Source organism: Diadema antillarum, unplaced genomic scaffold (assembly GCF_040938485.1).
Source record: "Diadema antillarum isolate AM-2024a unplaced genomic scaffold, OU_Dant_1.0 scf00000185, whole genome shotgun sequence".
Lineage (NCBI taxonomy): Eukaryota > Metazoa > Echinodermata > Echinoidea > Diadematoida > Diadematidae > Diadema > Diadema antillarum.
In genome coordinates, this window is record NW_027271074.1 from 569,236 (window position 1) to 584,421 (window position 15,186).

The window sequence follows — 15,186 nt, forward strand, 5'->3', positions numbered from 1 at the left end:
GGGGGGGGGGGGGGGTTGGGGGTTTTGGGGCTTTTTTTTTTAGCTTGTTATCAACAGTCATGAGGATGCATCCTACTTTCTTCTTGGTACAGAGCATTCTTTATCCGTGTGAAATTTTCTGCAATAAAACTTGTAAAGTGATGTGCCATGACAAGATAATTTGCAGAATCAAGTGTGGGATGACCCTGTTGAAAATCAAAGCATGAAGTTTAAAGGTATGATGTAGCACAATTATGACAAAAATTTGCAATATTCGAGGCAGAATTTGACGAAATTTCATAGACTCAAATGCTTAAAAAAAAATGGACATATATCCTCGGCTGTGATTATTTTCATTTTCAGTCAAATGTTAAAAATCAATTGAAAGCCAAAAGGGCACTATATTACCAGATGTTTGGAACAATGCTTATACTTGTAAATCTACCCACTTTCGATTAATTTAACTGTATCTTTCATGAAAACTGATCAACACTCAAATCTTAGAATGCGATAGCACCCTTCTGGCTCTCAGCTGACGATACTTGCTGCCTTTTGCATCCAAGGTGCACTGTTAAGTAACAATGAAAAATCACGATTGTTTGCCTGTTTTAGATAATTTAGTGATGACTGCATGAAATTCAAACTTGGCGGAAGGAAGTTCTTCACAGAGAAGTTATCCTAAAAATACGACTCATCATGCATTTTACAACTATGAGGAAGCGTTCACAAAGCAATATACAATGTTTGTGAGCTAAAAAATCCTAAATCCCAAGGATTTACAGAAAGTCCGCTGCACTATACTGTAAAATGAGAAACACTTGCCACAAGAAACTTTTGCGAATTGGAGCCAACAGCCCTTTTCATGGTATGAAATTTTCACAAATTACAGGCCATACATGCTTGTATGATTGTATAAAAGAAAAAAGAAAAAGAAAATGTTGGAACAATGATCTTGGATCCTAACAACAGCGCGTTTAATATCATACACACTACACCTGACAGTGATCTCAGTGTCACATGTAGACACCTGCACCGCTTTATGCATTACCATATGCATATTATCTACAACATGGATTTGATTTCTGTGAAGAAAAAACTGAGGATTTATAGCATGTACAGATAAATTGAGTATATATTCAAATTCTGTGTGCAACTTTTATCTGTTTATGCATTTTAATGATATGTGAGCGTTCAATGGCTTTTGCTTCGTAATTGGCTTTTGCTTTTTAATTACTGTCCACTGTATCCATACATAGTAATGAACAAGCTTCACAAATGCATGTATTGTAGGTCTAGACTAGTTCTAGACTATGACATTCTAGACTATGAATTTGAGTTTTGCTCTTGTGCCATCCAAGGATGCCTAGGAGGAATGTGAAGTGCTGAAGCATTCTTTCCAGGCATTATCACTTTTGATACAAGACAGTGCCTTCTCTAGTTGACTTTAGTGCTACCTCATCACTACTGTAGAAGTTATGAGCTTTTATATTTATGAGACTTGTATAACAAAAAGTTTGTTACAAATTGAGGTCAATAGCATAAGATATGACCCAAAACTGTTTCTGGTTTTGTTTTTGTTTTTGTAAGCAATTAGAACAGAACAAATCAAATGAAATAAAAAGAAGATACTGGTATAACTATATTCTCGAGGCTGCAACTCCTGGAACTTATAAAAACCATGACCATGGCCAGTACTTAGAGAGACTACAATTAAATTTCATTGTATTCCTAGTACTTACTACAATAAGCTTGGGATGTAATAGAGCAACCACACAAATTCATTTCAAAGCGCAGGTCCACAAAAGGTAAAAGTTGATGAGTACAATATTATCAAGCCACCAAAAATGGTAGAAGTTTCATAACATTTGGATGTAAAGTGAAAAGAGTTACTGAAAGTTAGAATATCACGTTTTCATAACACAGCAATGTTGGCTGGAAACATGCAAACTGAGTGAGTTAATGACGGCACTGCTTCACAATCATCCTCAAATATGTGTAAAAACTTTTATGAATATATTATGTTTCAGATTGGTGTTTAAGCAGCTACATGTATGTACTGTATAACCCATAAAACCTTTACAGAACATGAGACCTTGCTCCTAAAAACACAACAATGACTCACTGTGAAGGGTACAGAATACTCTTGCTGACATCATTTTTTTTTTTGTAGAAATCAAAAAAAAAAAAATATGAGTACGAAGAAGATTTGTGTGTAGTTGATTGTGAGACTTGTGACATCCATCTTCTTTGTCTGTTTATTAAACTGCAGCCAAAAGCACCATTTAGATAATGTGTGTGCTATTTCAAAATCCCATAATTATGATCTTCTTATCTTGATTTCAATGAAGCCTTGATCACTCTGATTAATTCTAATCTATATTCTCACAGTCAACTTTGGCATGGGATGACAGAGCACTATCACATCAGATAATGGATAGAAATTTCAAACAATAATTTCCTGGTAACAATATCAGCCACTACATTTTTTTTTTTTTTAAATCTGATGACTTTTAGTTGACACTTTTCACTTCATTATCAGGTTGGAGTCATGCCCCTCCAGCAGGAAAAATGCAAAGGTATGAAATTCCAAACTGGCCTTGATACTGGATATGAATTATAAGTTCACACAGAGGTCAGACCTTGGCCGTTGTATCATGGATACTGGGTTTATTACATGGGCTGCAACAGAATGTGTACATTTCACATATTTCGTAGAATTTACACACTGTCATGATACACACACATACATCACATACACAAACACACAAATACACACACACACACACACACATGATATTCTTGAATACAGAGTTTTGTTGAACTGATAGGAATTTTGAATTTCGAAAAGCTTATTGCCATTCACTATGTATTTAATGGTGATCCTTTGCAGAATGTGCAAGGAATACTAAAAAACAGAAAGACAAAGATTAAGTGTGATATTTGTATTAAGGATATCATGACCATGTGCAGTAGAGAGAGAGAGAGAAATGTTAAAGGAGCATAGTCCTGGTAGTGTAGAGGGCGCTGTTGATGATACTGCCGATCACCATTAGCATTGATACGAAGATTGCCGAAGTTGAGCTGTCATGAAGAGTAAAGCACGTAGGTGTTGCTAGTAAGTAACATTGCCTTCGTTGTCTTCTCTGCGCATCACGCAGTCTGTAGTAATGCCAGGGTGCGTGCATTTGTGCTTCTTATTATGACATCACAAAAGAAGTTTGCTAAAGCTGTCATCCCCCTCAGCCGAATCATGAGCCGAACTGTGATCGCACCACTGACTACAGTGGATCAGACTTCTTCGGAATTGGGGAAATGGGTCACAGCATAAGCGCTAAAAAGGAGTCGATAGCGTAGCTCATGCGTACGTATTTGACTAAACCACCGGGACTATGTGCCTTTAATATGTCCCATTTCTACTAGCATGACCACCAGGAAAGATACCTTGTGCCAAGAAGAGGGGAAGAAAGAAAAGTTAACAATTTAGGGTCTTTTATTGATGTTCTTGCAGCTGCTTTCCTTATTCTAGCCCACATCTTCAATGCATTATAACAGGCCATGTATTAAAAAAGAAGGAACCAGCCTGGGGTTTGAACCAGTCACCTGCTGCTTACCGGGCAGCGACACTACCAACAAAGCTGAAGCCAGATCATGACATAAACACAACAGCCACAGTCACACTGGCCAAAAGTCGTCATCATTTAAAGATCTTGAAGTTTTGCCAGTGTGACCGCAAACTTTCCCGCGAAACTTCTCGCATAACTCCTGGCGAAACTTCTTGCATAAATCCTGGCGAAACTTCCAACTCAAACTAGGGATATTTCTCGGACTCCCGCCAATCTTCTCGACCTTTAGGCAGTGTGAATACTGGCAACTGACACTTCCTGAAGTTTGACCACACCATCATCTCTTTGCGGGCGGTGGCTCAGAAGTGAGTGGCCATCGTGATGTACAGGTTTTTTTTTTCTTGCGCATGCGCATTAATGATCCAAACTTCGAGAACTTATAGATCGTGAAGCTTGGCTGCTACAATGTAGCCTGGATGAACTATCAAAGATTGTTAAGATTTTGTGATCTTAAACTTTGTGATCTTAAACTTTGCGATCTTTTGCCAGTGTGACCGTGGCTAATTATCAAATAATGCCTCATCTACCAATGTGTGTTTGTGCTCTCTTGGTATTATTGATGATTCATTGGTCTCAAGGAAGACAAGCTTGACTAGAATACATAGGACATCTGCTGAAAAGGAGCACACACACACACACACACACACACACACACACACACACTAAATTCGAGCTAAATAAAGAAGCAACATTGCACACACACATGTCTCTATCTATGGGCCACATTAATTTCCTGTGTACAGGTACGTATCTGAAATTCGTGCAATTTTGATTCATTAACACAGAAAGGGTTTAGAGAAAAAAAAAATCTCCTCTTGTGGAAGAGAAGGGTTAATGCATGAGCTCCACAAGGCCTGCGGTATACCTCAACCTACCTTGCATACCCTCGCCACTCTGCTGTATATCATGCTCCCTTGGTTGATGTGTTCCACGGCTACCTCCCGATAAAAGAAGTAGGTCCGGTCATTGACTATCAGCGGTTTGCCTACAAAGTCTGCCTCTGCAATACGAGGGAGATTAAGAAAGAGACGGGAATATGTTTTAATAAACTCCAATCAAAACAGGCTGCCCATACACTCCACAAATAGACTCTTGAAAGACCCAGGTCTTTTTGTTTTCTGTCCCTCTCACGTTTTATATATAGAAAGGGCGGGCAGATTGCATACTTTGCCTGATGACGCCTGCAGTGCGACAAGCAACCAAAAAAAAAAGAAAAAAAAGAAAAAAAAAAAGGACACATTTATCAAAACATACCCTCCATACCCTCCAAGCAAAAGAGTTCAGCAATTTGCAGAATAAACATTGACATATAATAGTATTGCTGGCCTGTTTCATGAAGCTGCTTGTAATTATTGCCAGAAGTGATTGTGGTAAAAACCTTCTAATTGTTTGCCAGCTGCTGCAGAAGTGACATCAGAAACCAGTAATAATGAAATTACATTCTAAACTAAAAATCGAAAATCAGTTGGAAAGGCATATACAATGTAGTGATGTCACAACATTTTTCTGCATTGGACTGAAGATAAATTGATTTCATGGTATTCAGGTTGTCTTAACCCTCTGAACCCGAATGGCCGGTTGTCCGGCCACACCGAGAAAGTAAAATAACCCGAAAGGCTGGTTTACTGGCCTCACATCATGTGACTTCTTCTCAGCTCGATATGACCTCCTGCATGACCCCATTTTCAATCAGGTGATCAGTTACAGCAATGTACGGGACCTGTGCATTGCAGGCGTAGTTTTCGTGCATTTTGATTGGAGAAAAAGTGAAAAAATGCAGGGAAAATGGCAAGAAAAACATACACAGCCGAGGAGGCTCTTGCAAAAGAATACTAGGAGAATCTACGGAAGACATTGATGACTCTGAATATTGTCAAGGTAGTGATTTTGAGGATGAAATTGATATAAGAGATGAAGTTGCAGCACTATGTTAGTGGATTTAGCGGTTAGTAAGCACCTCCCAGCCCGGTGCAAGTGGGGGAGATCATAGTCAGTGTGCCGAAGAAGCAAGTGGTCGTGGCCAAGATGGTGATGGTCACAGCACAGCGAAGGCATGGAAGAAAATTTTAGTCAGAAGAAGGCAGTTTTCTTATTCTAACTTGTCAGCACATTCCTTCAAATATGAATCATTTATTTTATTTTTACGTGTTATACTTTTTATAGTAGACTAATAGAAAATTTATGTGATTTTGATTTGTTCAAATTCATACATCTACTGACTTTTATTTCGATGTATTTTTTACACAAGTCAAATATTCGGTGTGTCAAATAATTCAGGGTATAGCTCACAAAATATGCAAATAATTCAGGGTTCAAAGGATTAAAGGACAAGCTTATCCAAATCTATGAATGGATTTTGTGAATGCAGCAATATTTATAGTAGAACACATTGGGTGAAAGTTTGAGGAAAGTTGGACAATCGTTCAAAAGTTATGAATTTTTACAGATTCTCCGCAGCCATTGTTGGGCAAGAAGACTACTACAGTCTGTGTGATGTCACATACAAAACAGTTTGTATGAACTAGGATATAAAGAAAATATAATGAGAAAAGGAGAATTCAAACAAAGTTTGTTTGTTTTGTTTTTTTAATGAAAAGTACACATTCCCTTGACTTGTTACTGATGCATGTTAAGGGAAATACTGTTCCCCCTGCTTTCTGAAAAAGATTTGCTAGAAATATGAAAATATGTTGAACTCTCTTCAACCCCTTTTCTTTATACTGGTGTACCTACATTGTATGCGACATCACAGACTGTAGCATTCGTCTCATTCAGTAATGGATGGATTGCCTGATTTTCCTCAAACTTTCACTGATGTGTTCTTCTAATATTGCTACGTTCACTTAATCCACAAATATATAATTTGGGTGAAATTGTCCTTTGATGTCTAAAATGTAGATTATTTGCCTTTGAACAAAAATGGAAACTTGTCTCCACACCTTGCTCATTACCTATTAAATTTTTCAGTGTCATTTATCAGTTTTTGTATTTTTTCTTCTACACTAAAATGTTTCTAATACAGTAACTTTCGAAGGCATAATCCAGATTGCTGATTTATCAATAAAAGGAAGACAAAGACCAAGCGCAAACAAACTGAATGGCCAATGGACATATATTGTTATTTTATACACAAGTCTACAAATTGCTCAATATCCACGACCATGACATTTTATTGCACATATCACAAGCAGTAATAAAAAAAAAACCCAAAATGTTCATGCGACAATTCGTGATAGTTGCATCACAGGATGCGTAATATGTGAAGCTATTAATTCACAAGGGCGAGCTAACCCACAGAATTCATCCCTCCCCCATGTTTTACACGGCAGCATGCCAACTTTGGCGTGATTTCATATGACTTTCTAGATCTCTACAGCATTGATTTCTGTTTTAAATACCATGTGCTGAAAAGAAACGAAAGGAACAAGGCTGGTGTTTCATCCACATCATTGCAGAATGATGGAAAATGACACAACCTCCTTGTCCCACTCATGGGGATGATGCCATTCTTGGAGAGGGGTGTGGTGCATTTGTTTGTTGTTGTTTTTGTCTATTTTGTTTGTCTTTAAATTCTATTAATATTAGCTATAATTTAATAGGGTGTTGTGGTTTTTGTTTGTTTTTTGTTTGTTTTTTTTTTTTGGGGGGGGCTTTGTTTTACTTTATTTTTTCTTTGGGGGGGGGGGTCATGATCAACCTTTGGTGACAATTATTTTCATGCTTTATCTGTCTTTTGACATCTATAAGGAAAGGTAGCTTGGCTGCGGTAACCTCATACATGACTAATTTCTATTTTGAATTCATGACATGTGCCTTGCACAATAAACAAGACAATCTTTCCTGTCAATTGAGTATCACATATAACATCGATCTGTTCAAATACACTTACTAGTACAATGGCAATATGGCATGTAAGTTTCTACAGAACCTATGAAAATGCAAACACATGGGGAAAATTTGCAATTACCAAATCCTGCATATAATGACACCTTGCATGTTTTGAGACAATACTTTAAATGTTTGAAAGGAGGTGATGTATTGTTTGTTTGTTGTTTATTGTTGTTGTTGTTGTTGTGTTTGTTTGTTTGTTTATTGTTGTTGTGTGTTTTTTTTTTTGGGGGGGGGGGTGGGTGTTAAAAAAGATTCCCTATTCATTCCATTTTATTTCATACAGCACTTATCTTGTGCCAGTGTAGCATAATAAATGTACATGTGGCGAGCTATTTGAATCCAATGCACATCAGAGGGATACTTCCAGATGGAGAACTATATTGTAAAAATGCTGTCAGGAATATTATGCATAATATCAATCTTATTCAAACAAGCATCAATCATCACCTGCTGCAATAGATTGACTCATCTTTACAATTATGGGTTCTATCGTATGAAGTATTGTAACTAAACAAACATATATGATAATCCCCTTCTGGCGGGATAGTATACTGTGCAGGTCTTGAATATAAAACTGCATGGAGGAATGCAAAGAGAAATATTGTAAGCAATGGCAGCAGAATTATGACAAACAATTGCAACTCCTAACCATACCAGCATCAATCATTTATCATGTATTACTAATTTTCACAAAACAGAAAATGGGTCACAATCTCCTAATTATGCAAGCACTGCATTTGAAACTTTTAGATCATGACATCATCATCACAAAGTCTATCATCATGGCTGAAAATTACCACAAGTATCCACATAATTGTATAATCTAGTCTGTTGTTCCCAAACTATATGATTATCAATGTAAGGGAAATGACCAATTTATTATAAGCATCCTGAACATAAATTACAGGCATGTATCCTTGCTCCACTTACATGTGTATCTATTACCCAAACTTTTTGAAACAGCCATCCTATTTTTTTTTTTTTTTTGGGGGGGGGGGGGAGCGGGAAACAACCACGAGCCACACGTGCTTATGAGTCAAGTACAAAAGGAAAATCATTAAAAATAGGGGGAAAAAAAAGAAAAACTGTACTATCAAAATACCACCTGCCCTTGTAGATCATAAGTGATGTACCAAACGATCTAGAGCCCTTGAGAGAGTTCAACATGTTCACATTCAGTGGATCTAATGGGATTTTTCAATGGTTATTGATGCCCCACCAGCAAAATTTGGATTTTGATGCTGTTTCTTTTTTCATGCTTACTCTTTTTCAGACTCTTTCATTTAGTTGTAGATATATGGTTGAATTGATAAGAGAAATATGCAAAATACAGCTGAAAGATGTGCACTTTTTACACATATGTACTGTATATGACACATTTTGAAATTACAAGTTTTGGAGGGTTTATTGAAATAAGAAAGAAGAAGAAGAATCCATGCAATTAGTAACCAAAGGTTGATAGAAGCATATTTTTTCTTGGTTGCTTTCAATGCAGGAACAACCTTCTGTTCAAAGGGAATCATGACATTACCCCACATATGAAAGACATAACTTCTTCTTTTTTTTTCAAATATTACCAATGATATATCAAAGTGCAATTTCAAAATGTCCTAGGTTAAACAAATTGCACCCAAATAATTCAGCTTAAAGCACATACTATTTCATAATATTTTATACCTATTTTTGCTTTGTGTTTGTGTGTGTGTGTGTGTGTAGGGGCGGGGGAGGAAATCTCCACAATCTTTCTGTTAACCACAAGCTTTGATATCAATCAATCTCCACTGTAAAACTTTCCTCTTTTTGTGACTTTTTCCCTAAAAGTTTGGGGAAATATTGCTTATACCCCAATTAGAGTCCCCCATCTAGGAGTATCTCAGGAGGACCTCCGGGGGGCATGCAAGATGGGAGTGAGGGTTTTTATATACATATTGTACTATTAACCCGTTGAGGACGAGCCCCGAGTATACTCAAGCAGGTATCTATGTGAAATGGGTGTTGTAGCAAAATCAGCCCGTCCTCATGGGTTAATCTCGATACCGTGGATACCGTGGTCATCCAGCGCGAGGTTGGCATATGTTTTTATCAAAAAAGGGGAGGGGCATTTCTCCTCAAGAGAGGCAGCAGTTTCTTGAGCGCACATACAGTATGTGCACTACTGTAAAAGTGGAAATTTTTGCGGTGTTGAAATTTTCGCGGATTTTCGCGCAACCAGAAACTACCGCGAAAATAAGAGCACGCGAATATGTTTGCTAGCCGTTATGTTCCTGTGCGTGATGTCTTGATTCCACGGAGTTAAAAACATGCAAAACTCTTCTTATTCGGCCAAGCGCGAAAAATTAGTGGCGCGAAAATATCCACTTTTACAGTATGCAACAAACAGCGCAGATAACCAGAATTGTGTGCCATGTTCATCCCGAGGCCATTTGTGACCCACCACAAACAAAAGGATCCTAAAGTCGCTGATGGCTGAGCTGAGAAAATCGAGTTTGAAGTCAGATCACCAAAATAGGTCAAAATGTTTAGAGTCCTATTTTTGGCATAATTTTATAGTCTAATGTATTGTCTATCATCTGCTGAAATTTCGAAGCTAAATGATCAAAGGAAATGCAAAATATTATATTAGCATTTTTCGGGGCCATGATTTTCCAACTTTCAATGGAACAGAAATGTGTCCGAAGATTTGGATTTAGCGCTGCAGCTAGACTCTGCCCCTAGCAACGAGGGAGTGATTTTATTGGTCAGTGCGTGGCATCCTGGTTACTGATTGGCAGTGTGTAGACAGCTGGCGTTATTTGAAAGCGTGAATGAACGCTGCAGAGGTTGCTAGAGAGGTGGAAACTGTCTTGTTCCCCTTGATCATGATAGCGTTGGAAGGAAAACTTTGAAGGCGGTTTTCTCAAAACGCCGATTTCCTAAACCACTCGACATGCGCTAACAAAATCATTGATATCTCCACAACAGAGTACTTTTATGAGTCGTGTTATACACAAAATTTAAGTGGAAGTGTAAGGAATAATGTCATGCCATTTTCAGAAAATTGTCCTTCCAAACTTTCGGATCCTTTTGTTGTACTGAGTCACATTTACAGTCCCCTCATCTAGGGTGATCTACATAGTATACTTCAGACTTATAATGCCAGACTTGTGCATTGCGCTTTGTGTGGTGACCATTTAGAGTCCCGTTGTCTGTAGACGTAAACACAGCACAACTCTCGGATGCTGTGCCGTGTTTTGGGGGACTCTAAACATTGTATCCGACAAGTACTGGTAACTAATTCACCATGTGGACAAGTACGATGGAAAAAGGCACTGCCTGACCGTGACTTTCGCTTTTGCCTATGAAAAAGATGAGAAGCCATTTGGTGACACCTGATCTCTCTATGTGATATAAAAAGTTCAAATGACACTCACTTACACTGATGGCCCACTACAATAATATGGTTCTGTGTGAGTTTGTGTGTGTGTGTGTGTGTGTGTGTGAGTGTGTGTGTGTGTGTGTGTGTGTGTGTGTGTGTGTGTGTGTGTGTGTGTGTGTGTGAGTGTGTGCGTGCTTGTTTTTGTACTTGTTTTTTGTGTGTTTTGCTCTCAAGCTGGCAGTTCATAGCATCAAGATTGTGGTGCACTCTTTGTTTTGAAAGAGGCACATTAAAGTAATTACATTAATTTGTACAACTCCTTTCCCCCCTATTCATTGTTTTGGACACAAAAGAGATCAAATCATTGTATCTCTTCACTCTCACTTTCAGGAATGGCTCTGGTCTTAAAACCACATCCATATGGCCCCATCATCGAGTCTCATGGTTTTAACGGCTCATGACTTATCATTAGTTTCCAGCATTGCCATTGGGATAAAGTGCTTTTAATACCCTACTCATTACTCTATGAAGTCAAACAACACTTCACATACACTACCCACATATCATAATTATACAACAACTAAATTGAATGTAGCTATCCAATTGGTCAATTTCCCATCACGTGACATTTAGTTAAACATTCCATCATACGCTGTGGCTGTTAGCCGTGCAATTTTGTTTGAGCAGAAATGGATAGGGCATGGCTGACGTCACCCATTTCCACTGACTCCCGTGTTAAACTCATAATTGACACAAAGTTTTTGTTCCATCGCACGGCTCTGATGTCACAATAGACAAACATTTGCCGCGTGCACTCAACAATTACGGGCGCGCTTACAAGCTCGTACTTTTGTCACTCATTTTTGTAAACAACTTTGTTTCGTGTAGGTACGTACATGGTTACTGTTACTGTGTGGCTACTCATTCGTCTTTCACGGAAAATGGTTGCCATTTCTGTGCTAAATTCGAGAATCTTTGTGGACCACATCTATTAGTTGACGTTTGAGGTGTTGTATAATACAAATAGTGTATGGTCTTCACTCTTGCAAGGAACAAGATTTTGCACTCGTTGAAAGATGAGGCACACTATGCAACTCGGCTTCGCCTCGTTGAACACAGCGCCTCCTTCTTCCACCTTGTGCGAAATCTTGTACCATCGCACTGGTGACCATTCAATATTTGTATACTAACTTTAAACTTGGTAGGTCAGCCACAAGGGTGGAATTCACCAGCATGAATATTGCATAAGCTACAAATGTATATTCTGCATTGTGCAGTAAGCATGTCGCAAATTTCCATCTTCCAATCCTAATGTACTCATCACAGATCAAGTTGATGACTACCTGCATTCACTCATTGTTCTCCTGAATGGTGCCTGCAAGTTGGACACAGCACTATCAATAAATTTCAATCACCCCCTGTCTCATTGTTGCATTTCCATGAGAAATCATATCTCCAAACTCTATTAACGGCTGGACGTACACTGTAAATCAAACTTCAATTGGCAAATAAACAACTGACGTATAAATACATATCAAAAGTGTATGTACAATTTTGTGGCATTCTATCTGACTGAGGCCATGGCATATGCCTTCATGTAACCAAATCTTGATTCTGTCCCCAACGTACCAGCGCATTTTGCTAGAGGATGTACGACAAACCAGATGCCATTTCTCGGTCCCCGCGTCTCTCGCAAGGAACACTTCACATGAAAAAGGCCAGACAAACTTTTACACATGACTGCAAACAAATTATCATGCCTGACTGCTTATGTACAGATTCTCCATAGTTTCTCCATGGGCAACAGGCATGCACAACTTAAGCACTGCTAATGTGCGCAAATTTTCATCACGTCCAACATTATTTCTGAAGGTCTTCTAGATATTGATAATGATATATTAAACAAGTAATTCTCTGTAGTATAAAAACTAATGATTGATACTGAAAGTAACTTGAAACATCACTGAGTGGGATTGAAACCCAGCCACATCCCGTAGTTTTAATGGGGGGGTTAAAACTAAGGTGACATGTATGCACACACTTTGGCTATGAAAGTGAAATATGAACTAGCGTTTGTATTGGAAAGTTTCCAAATTGTTGGTTTTAATGAATCAATATATCAGGATTCATGTACCATGTTATTTTTTCTTCAGCTGGTAAAAAACTGTGGGAATAGTTTGCCCTACATTTTTGCTCTTGATTGCGGTTACCATGACAACGCCTGTTCTGACAAACACATACATTGTAGATCGTGTTGAGTACATCAATATCTCAAGGCCATCACGTATAAACAAAATCATTGCACTTACTGGAAGGCAGAGGAAGTACTTCACTCTACAAAGTTTTTTTCCCTCCACATTATTGCAGTTGCCATGAAAACAACTCATTAGACACTAAAAAAAAAAAAAACATATCACATTAACATTCAAAAGGTAATTTTGTGTGCTTAGTACTATTGGTATAATTGCTAATAAGCTGTAGGAGTAATTTGCTTAACAAGACTTTTCAAGCAACACATAAGACTTTTCAATTCTTTTTTATTACAGGGAAGTCCCTTTCTAGCAAGTTTGAATACAAGAAGAATCCACTTTCAACCTGTTGAGGACGACTTTATTTTGCTACGTATATCACACATTTCCAATAGACAACCTTGCCCAAGTATACTCCAGACAAGTCTTCAACAGGTTAACTAGGTAAATCATTGGTTTCTAGCTACCCTTTATGTCTTAACCCACTGAAGACGAATCCCGTGTATACTCATGCAGGTGTCTGTGGGAAATGCATGTTGTAGCAAAATCAGTCTGTCCTCAACAGGTTAATCTATGTACGAGAATTCAAACTTTCTTTTATTGCGAGATTAATCTTGCCCCCCCCCCCCAAAAAAAAAAAAAAAAAAAAAAAAAAAAAAAAATCTGCATATATAACAAGGGACAGCGGGCAAAATAAAACACCGTTTGATAACCAGCAAATTGCTGTTGAATAAACTACTCTCAAAATAAAGTGACCTGTCATGAAGGAAAAAGTCTGAACGATTCACCAAATGATGATTTGCAAACTATAATACTGTACATATAAAATCTGTAGACTCTCTGCCTTCCAGTGGTATATGATTGTCATAACTAATTTCCAAAATCCCACCACAGTAATGGTAAGAAAGCAGACTGGCAGAAAGTAAGGAGAACATAAGCATTGAAGCCTAGATACAGTCAAGCACAAAGGAATTTAGGTATTTGAAGAAAAAAAAGTCAAGTCAAAACAAGCTATTTTACAACTTTTAAGTTGAGGATCAATCCCCACCCCCCCCCAAAAAAAAAACAACAACAACACAAACACACACATGAATAACAAATAAATACATGACCAATAAGAACCTCTAACGTGTATTTTGGAAGCACTTGCTCTTTGCAAGAAGACATAACAAACTATACTTTATTCTTTTTTTTTTCTTCTTTTTAAAGCAAAGGCTAGGATTCAAAATGGCTCAGATAGTGAAGATTCCAGATACTTCAAAAGAGAATGCTGTACGACGTACGGCTGATTGCATACGGTACAAGCCCTGGATGAGGGAAAAGTGCACCAAAGTCCGACAAATACTACAAAACTTTATGACATCGGAATGCTAGTTTCAAATCACTTTTAATATACATATGGCCATTTACTTAATCCGTTGAAGACGAGTCCCGAGAATACTTGGGCAGGTGTCTATGGGAAATGAATTTTATAATAGCAAAATAAGTCCGTCCTCAACTGGTTTACATGTACAAAAATATTTATGCCTATCCCCTGAAGGGCATCACTGGCATCATACAGGTGGCTTGTCCATCATTCTAGTACGGCCCATTATCATGATTTCAGGAAAACCTCTCTATGGATTTTCTGAGTACTTGGCCAAGGTCTAAGACCTGTTGATTAGATTTTGAGCAAAAGCCAGAAGGTCAAAGTTCAAAGGTAACTGAATTTATGCAAAATATTACATTTTCAGCTGTAACTTCATCTAGGATTGTCCAGTCATGTCAATATAAGTTGGAACAAATTGTATGAATAAATAAACATCTATTTCCATGTAATAATAGTGGTGAATTAATGGTCAGAATTGAAGGTCAAAGGTCGACAAACCTTTGCTATTTTTGCTTTTATGGCAGATATAGTGATAGTGTAAGAAGTGGAAGAAGCTCAGTCAACAATAAAAAGTACAACAGTTGGATTGCTCTTGTATCATATGTTCTATTCTTGGAGGCATTAATAACATCTATAGACATTTTTATGAAATGCAATTAAATATTAGTTGCAAACTGTTTTGGCAATGTTTTCATCTTTTGTGCCATAAACTTTACAAAA

General features: G+C 37.8%; 1 protein-coding gene across 3 annotated transcripts in view; it reads right to left on the reverse strand.

The window, feature by feature from the left end:
* LOC139723296 (semaphorin-1A-like) overlaps positions 1-15,186 on the reverse strand; it is an 87,935-nt gene that overhangs the window by 35,288 nt on the left and 37,461 nt on the right. For all 3 annotated transcript variants that reach the window (XM_071634556.1, XM_071634555.1, XM_071634554.1), the window contains one exon: positions 4,478-4,602. In XM_071634556.1, the coding sequence (XP_071490657.1) occupies positions 4,478-4,602 (125 nt within the window). The remainder of the gene's footprint in view (positions 1-4,477; positions 4,603-15,186) is intronic.